Source organism: Cajanus cajan, chromosome 5, assembly GCF_000230855.2.
Source record: "Cajanus cajan strain Asha chromosome 5, NIPB_CcT2T_4, whole genome shotgun sequence".
NCBI classification, from domain to species: Eukaryota; Viridiplantae; Streptophyta; class Magnoliopsida; order Fabales; family Fabaceae; genus Cajanus; species Cajanus cajan.
The window spans coordinates 26068923-26077047 of NC_138521.1; the positions used below are offsets into that span (position 1 = coordinate 26068923).

The 8125-nt window shown below is 35.2% G+C and overlaps 1 protein-coding gene across 1 annotated transcript; it reads right to left on the reverse strand.

The window, feature by feature from the left end:
* Nucleotides 1-1557: 1557 nt before the first annotated feature.
* ALDH3F1 (aldehyde dehydrogenase 3F1) lies at nt 1558-5708 on the reverse strand. The gene is made up of 10 exons (XM_020378473.3): nt 5400-5708; nt 5166-5234; nt 4658-4754; nt 3940-4146; nt 3211-3335; nt 3008-3112; nt 2751-2923; nt 2366-2456; nt 2126-2275; nt 1558-2032 (listed from the first exon to the last, which is right to left on the reverse strand). Exons 1-10 carry the CDS (start codon nt 5691-5693, stop codon nt 1778-1780), a joined length of 1566 nt encoding a protein of 521 aa, XP_020234062.3. The 5' UTR covers nt 5694-5708; the 3' UTR covers nt 1558-1777.
* Nucleotides 5709-8125: the final 2417 nt, after the last annotated feature.

The window sequence follows — 8125 nt, forward strand, 5'->3', positions numbered from 1 at the left end:
GAGACACCACCAATGCTTTACTCAAAACATTGGAAACATTGGAAAAAGAAAAGGTTTTTAAAAAAAATCTAATAATGGCCTTGATAACCAGAATTGGATTCGAGGGTTGGTTACGTGTAGGGAAGGTATTAAGCACCCCTACAACGCCCTTAATTGGTACCCTATGGTGAAGTTATCATTTTAAATGATAATAATATAAATATTAAGTCTCCTTTTATTAATAATTATTTACATGCTTGAAATTTAAATTATACAATTAACCCTAAAATGTCTACATGATTATTTTTATTATAATAATATTTATTATAGAGAAGAAATAAATAGAAAAGAGAAAGAAATTAACTAAAGTACCTCTTGAATGACTCTATTAAATCTTCAAAACAGGAAGATTTTTTGAAGATTTTAGTGCTTTGTGGCAACCTTTCACAGTATAATGCCTCACAAAATCTCAAGAAATACAAAAGAGAGAGGGAGAGAGAAAAAGAGAGAAATTTCGAGCTCTAAGGAGTCTGAACGAAATTTTGGAGTCCGGAGAACTGTGCCAAAGCTGTCTATTTATAGACTTCAGAAAGTGTCCAGAATGGCCCGTTCCAAAATCGGAACGGCTCGTTCTGGATCTGACCGTTCCGTTTTTGTAACTGGAATGACCCGTTCTGAAATTGGAACGGCCCGTTCCAGAGATAAGATTAACACGTCATTTGGTATACTGGAACGGGCGTTCCAAACAAGGATGTTTAGGCTCTTTTTATAACTTGGAACGGCCCGTTCCAGTTTAGGAACGGGCCGTTCCAGTTAAAGTTTTAGCCCCTTTTTGAGGAGTTTGGAACGGCATGTTCCAATCTTGGAACGACCCGTTCCAAACTAAGGTTTTTTTGGCCCTTTTAGGAACTTGAAACGGCCCGTTCCAAATTTGGAACCGTCCGTTCCGGTTTGAAACAGCCCATTCCAGTCTTCTAAAATTAGCTTGTTTGGGTTTTTGGGCCTTCTAAAGTCCTGTCCTGTTGTTGGCATGCTTCGGGAGCTCCTTCCCTTTATAACAGAGGTCCATGTCCTTGTTTATATGTCCCTGAACGAAATTGGGTGTCTACAATCGTAATCTTTTTCTATTACTACTTAAATGTTTAAAGTTTATAGTTATGATTTCATTCTCATTATCTAAAGATCATAGTTTTTTCTATCAAAAAAGGGAAGAAAAATTTGTGAAAAATCTACTTAACTTTCGTCTTTCATCTCTACATGTATGTAAAAACCTTGGCTCTTCAAATAATTGGTGTTTTTATGTTTGTATTTTGTAGAGAGATATATATTGACTAGGAGAATGTCTACCCTCCGGTGTCCAACTTGAAGACTTGTGAGAGTCACGTGCTCCTTAGCTCTGGCTAGTAAGGAGGAAGTGAGGAAGAATTTTGAATATGTGCGAGAGGAAGTGCTTAGCCTTCTAGATTTTTGCAATTTTTTTCTCCATACTATTCATTGCTAGTAATTTGCATCCTTATCCCGCAAGTTATTAATGCTATTTGATTAATTACTAATTAAAAATGTTTGACATATTTGGACTGTTAAACAATAGAAGTAGAAACATCCGATTACTAGCAAGAAAAATAAGAAATACAGAGGTTCACTTATTACAATGCCAAGTTGGTGTTCACTACATGTGTGACTTCTGCAAGGACCCTTATACCAAATTTTCCTCAACTCATCTTCAGGTACAATAAAGCTTAATGCGTTTTGAATCATGTATTTGAGGAATAGATGAACACTGTGCTGAGGTAGTGATCTAGGTGTGTTTTATCAAACCCAGTTTGAAGCCCAGCATGTGCAATAATAATCCAAAGTAGTTCAGCTTGTATGCCAATCTGATAAACTCTAGCTTGAACTTACTCCAAGGAGGGTACCTTGGTTCAATTTCAAGTAGCAGGTTTCTATGCATTATAGCTTTTTCATGGCTAAAAGTGTCAAAGGAGTACTTCCCATGGTACCTCCCAAAACCACTCTGGCCAACACCTCCAAATGGTAGCGTATCACATAAAAACTGCACATAGAACGAAAGTATTACTAGATTTCTTTACATTAATAATTTTCTTGGTAAAAGGGTAAATTAAGTCGACGAAGATAAAAGCAGTACTTGAACCATTGTGTCATTAAATAAGACACTTCCTGAGGATGTTTCTGATATAATCTGTCTCTTGAAAGTTTCATCTTTAGTGAAGGCATAAATTGCAAGAGGTTTTGGCCTTGCATTGATAAATTCAATACTTCCCTGAATTTTATCAATCTGCACAGATACCAAGTTTAAGAGTTGAAGAAGACAATGACACAATGTATGTGAGGATTGAGAACATAAAAGGGGATTGTTGATTCTCACTGTGATTATAGGAAGCAGTGGGCCAAATATTTCTTCTGTCATTATCTGAGAATCTAGAGGAGGATCTAACAATATTGTAGGTTCAATGAACCTACAAAAGTTGTAAGAAATTTTTAAGTTAAACAAATCAAGCTAACCATCCACTTCTAAAGCATGTTTGGTATAAATTCTACTTGTAGGAAAAAAATAAGAAAAAAAAGAGATGAAATTAGCTTCTTAATAAATTAAAATTAGTTTATATATAGATTAATTAATAGAAATTCTACCATATTAATATCTTTAAAAAGATGTTTTTTACTAAAGCAAATAATTTAATTTTTGTTTTATCGTTACGTTTGGAGAAATTTATCTCAATAGACAACTATTTTGAGCAAGCAGAACTTACAACTTTTCTTCATCAACTGAACCACCATGAACGATGGAAGAAGCAACAAGAGGGTCTTTGAGAAGATTGCATAATCTCTTAAAGTGATGTTTGTTTATTATTCTCGAAATTACCATTGACTCCTTTGGGTTTTCTCCATAAAATCTTCTGATTATCTTCTTTAATAGTTCTATCTAGAAAAAAAAACAAAAAAACAACAACTATTTATTAGAAATAAAAGTTTAGAATAAATAGAAGCTGGTGATTGTAATGAATACCAGAGCAGATGAGAATTTCTCCTCAACAAGCAAATAGTCTATTCCTATGCAAGCCTGTCCACTGCAAGGTCCCCACTTTCCTCCTACAATTCTCTTCACTGCCAACTTGATGTTCACAAATTTTCAAAGAAAAGCATACTGAATTAGACCTTGAAATTGAATGTGGCAAGCATAGTGTTAATAACTCATGTTTGAACAAGTACCTTAAAATCTGAAGGATTGGGAAGGGAACCAAGTATGGCAGGGCATTTTCCACCCAACTCCAGGGTAACAGGAGTTAAATTCTTTGCAGCAGCAGACATGACTATGCTTGCTACATGTGGACTTCCTGAAAATTCCATACGCCACTGGGAAATAATTCTTGAACCAGAATTTAGTTTGTATTTGATTTATAGGGAAATAATTCTATTAGGATTTTATTTTATTCTTACATGAGATTATAGGAAACCACCAAGCTAAAGGAAAAGAGTGTTCAGTCAATCGAATTAATACTATGTTTGGATTTGGTTTGAATGCCTCAAATGCAGGTCCAAGCACTACAAAAACCACTTTGGTGTTGGGTTGGGTTGAAAATTTAAACTTTCAAGCTAAGTTTTAAAGAAAACTTACTTTGGAGATAAAGATTTCCAAAGATAAATGACTTAATTAAAAATCACTTTAAAAAATAAAAATTGTTAGCACAAATAGTTGGATACTTGTATTTTTTAACTAAATAGAGTTTGATATCCGGTTTAAGTATAAAATCATAATTGAAGGTACCACTTTATCTTTAAATAGATCTATTGGAAGTATCACTTTATCCCAAATCAAAATTCATTCAAGATCAAGTATGCAAATGTTCCCCTATACACCTATTAAATTTGATATACACATTAAATATATGAATATACCACAATTTAGTGATAGAAGTTGCTTGGTATGGAAAATAATACCAGTGAAGAATATTTTGTCCCATTTTTGTAGTAGCAGTTGTTGACAGACATCTGCTCCTCCCTCAATCACCTTGATGGCATTAGAGTCCAAGTACCGAGGAATGGTATTAGCAAGAAAAGAAGAGCATGCTGGAGCTTGCTCTGAAGGTTTTATGACTACAACATTTCCAGCAGATATTGCTCCAATTAATGGATCCAATGCCAGCACTGCATACAGTAAATTTGTTAACATAATTATGTTAAGTTTAAAAGTTAAAACACCAAAGTATGACATTAATTAAAGCATAGCTGAACTTATATTCAGCTTGCTCCAGGTGTTACAGAGAATTCTTATGAGGGGGATAATACCTTAATCTTTGATCATTGATAATTCCTTAAAAGTAGAATGGTTTACATAGTTTTGTAATATTCCCTTAAATACTGTCTAAATACTAAAATATTACTACTCCTAAAATATTATTATCCCCAGCTCTTTATATAACAAACAAGTGATAGTAAAAAATACACTATCACTTATTTTCTTGTAAAAAGAGCATAGGTAGTATTTCTCAAGATTTTGTTTTAAAAATTAAGAGATGTATATATGAAAAGGTCTCTAGCAAACATATCATCTTTATATGAAGTGTATATACACTGATTCAAGAATAATTCTGAAACTTAGCAGCAACAACTAACAAGAATATATAATAAGGGTTGAATAGGAAAATTCCAGACTCACTGATTGGGAAGTTCCAAGAAGAAAATATGAGAACCACACCAAGTGGTTCTGACAACACTTCTCCTTTAGCTGGGAAGAAAAGCATAGGAATATTACTCTGTAATAATAACCCCAACGCAAAAAAAAAAAAAAAAAAAAAAAAAAGTTATCAGATGCAAAAGTCAACCAGAAAATTGGGAAAGATGCAGCTGAAAAGCAGTGAATAGAACACAAACATTGGTCAATGATACGATATATAAGGATCCGAATGCATTAATAGAGTAATGGAACATAATCAACCACTTAAAAAATATACATATATAAGGCTCATAACAATATATTTACTTCTGGATCAAGTTTGCATAAAAAACTCCAATGTCTTAATGCCATACAATTCAGATTTTGAGCTTTTGATGATAAGAGTAACGTTAAGATTACATGTTATTGTCATATTAAGCACAAAATACATGAAAAATAGTTCAAATGAAAGGAGAAAAATTAGTAACAAAAAGAAAATAGAATAATCTGCCTTTTTAGGGGCCATCCATTTCTCAACGCAGCTCAAAGAGTTGTTGGCTGATTTTTCAACCCCTCCAATCTACACAAAAGCAACTAGCAGTCAAGGATCCAGCAAAATAATTAAAAGGGTAAAAATTAAAGAAAAATACATAAGCAAGTTATATGGAAGAAAGTGTATATAAGCAAAGTAAACCAAGTTGTAACTATGTTTGTTTTGGGATAATAAACTTGGGTGATAATTAACCTCATCACGATAAGCCTCAACAGGGTGCTTTCCAAGATCTTGGTGGAGGGCCTTAAATATAGCTTCTTCATTCTCATGAACAAGGTCTAGAAGAGCTGTGAGCTGGTTTTTCCTCCATGTCACACTTTTGGTTTTTCCAGTTTTGAAGTATTGCCTCAACTCTCTTACGTTCTCTTCTACAATGTCCATGGCAATTGAGCTATTTTGGTCTACCACTACGATTCTATTGACTATTTTCTTTATCTTTATTTTCCTCAACGCTAAGTTACCCCATATGCGAGGAAGAGCTTTCATTGCGCGGTGCTCTCATTAAATGCCATGCTGGTCAGAGTCACCTAACAATCTGCCGCGTGGTTGTGAGGTAATAAAATCACGTTTGCTCAAAATCTTTATGTGAATACTTACAAAACTTAGCTATAGTTTTTTAGAATTGAAGTTTTATTTTTGGTTAATATATTATCTCATTACTATACATTTAGGTATATTATCAAAATAAAATTTCAATTTGATAGAAAATAATACTAAATACATTTAAAGAACAATACTTGAGTTTTATCTAGAAACAAGTCTATTAAATTTCTTGATACATCACATTTAGACAAACTTAGTCAACAAATTATATTATTAAATGTGTTGTATTTATTTATTAGCTGCGTTTAATGTGTTAGGCGTATTTCTTTTATTCTTTATTATAAGTAAATAATATATATATATATATATATATATATATATATATATATATATATATAAATATAAACAAATATTAAATACTTTTTCATCATTTAAGGTTAGTGGCTTTTGGCTTCGAAAATTTTGGCTTCATCCAACAAAAAAACACAAGTTTTGGCTAGTGATTCTTCATTCTTGTGTACTATAAACAAACCTATCAAGTCTCTTCCACACATCACTTCTAGACGAACTTAGCCACAAAATTATACCGTTAAATGTGTTGTGTAACGACCCGGCTGGTCGCTACACACACCACTGTATACCGGAAACGCCAGACAGAAAGGACAAGTATATAAATATAGGATCTATAATATAAATATATACAAAGTCTCTATCCGACTAGAGTTAGAGTGTACAAAAACAAAATACATTATCAACGGCTACACCAAGTAGCTGAAAACAACAAAGCATCAACAAGGATCCAGCTCCGCCTGCCAGATGCAGACTCACCACTAGCCACCTACCTAACCCTGCTCTGCTTTCATACATAGTATGATCATCGCAGTCCAAACCACATGGAAACAACAAAGGGTAAGCTAGTGAAAAGAAATAACATACATATATATAAATATATGAATAGTAAACAGCTACCCCTATCAGCACAACAAATCAACACATCAATCAGCTTAACAAAATTCATTTAAAATACCACAACATTTAGCCATAACAGCACACATCTCACATCTTCAACATACAACTCATCGATTTTACAGCATAATCAGCAATAAGAACACAATGCATCGTCACGCATATCAACTCGGAGATCTCCTACAGCAACTCAGCCATTATGGCCTACAACAACTCAGCCTTTCGGCCTACAACAACTCAGCCATTATGGCCTACAGCAACTCAGCCCTTATGGCCTACAACAATTCATATCAACATTCAACACAGCACAACTTTTGCAACTCAACATATCAACTTGCAACACAACACAACTGTACAACTCAACATCAACTTGCAACACAACACAACTATACAACTCAACATATCAGCTTGGAATACAACATAACTGTACAACTCAACATATCAACTTGCAACATCATCTACTAGTCATCACATTATATTCATCCATTTCAACTCAACTCAGCATAAAACAACATAAATCAGTACATAATAATTTCTTATCTCCGCGCCCGGCGCACTCGTAGTTGCGCCCAGCGCAGTGCAACCCGAGAGCACCAGGGGGCCAGCGCGCCCAGCGCAGGCATGCTTGCGCTCGGCGGAACTTAGCCAGAGAGCCCAAGGCTCACCCACGCCTGGCGCAATACCAATTGCGCCCAGCGCCTGCCAGACAGAGACTCCAAGGAGTCTCACGCGCCCAGCGTGCCCAAACCCGCGCCCAGCGCGGGGAAGGCAGAGACCTCCCCTTGGTCTCGCGCCCAGCGCAATTCAAATTGCGCCCAGCGCCCACCAGGCAGAGACTCCCAAGGAGCCTCACGCCCAGCGCGACAGGGGCCGCGCTCAGCGCAACACATCAATATCAGCATCCAGCACAGCTAGGTAGTATACAACACAGCTTACTACTCACAACTCAACTCAGCACGACAATATATATCTATTATAGCGTAGCATTACATCATTAGCAACATATACAACATATAACATATTCTACACATAATACGGCTCATCCACCTTGTTTACAACTCTTCTATCTTGTCAAATTACCCATCCAAACAACACCAATCAACCTAAGCACCTAAAACAACTTTCAACTTAACCAAATCACTAAATGTGAAATGGCAACCTTCACAGAAAATAGAGCATCAGAAGTTACACTACTCCTACCATACTCATACTTATCTCATATGAAAGATAAGAGGATTTACTACAACTCTCTTGAAGACACCAAGTCCAAATTCCTTCATCTACCTTGTTAAAAATTCTAAAAACCACAACAGCTATAAGTAATGCTGGAAGCTTGACCCCTCTTCACTAAAACAGCCATATCTGGAGTTCTAAAACTCCTTTTTGGGTGATTCCAGCGCCATTGGAAA

Excerpts from the sequence above, each read along its gene's own strand:
- ALDH3F1 (XM_020378473.3), bottom strand. The coding sequence starts at position 5,693 with ATGAAAGCTCTTCCTCGCATATGGGGTAACTTAGCGTTGAGGAAAATA. Across the intron at positions 2,457-2,750 it reads TCAGTTGATGAAGAAAAGTT|GTTCATTGAACCTACAATAT; the intron begins GTAAGTTCTGCT and ends CAACTTTTGTAG. Across the intron at positions 2,033-2,125 it reads TTAATGACACAATGGTTCAA|TTTTTATGTGATACGCTACC; the intron begins GTACTGCTTTTA and ends TTCTATGTGCAG.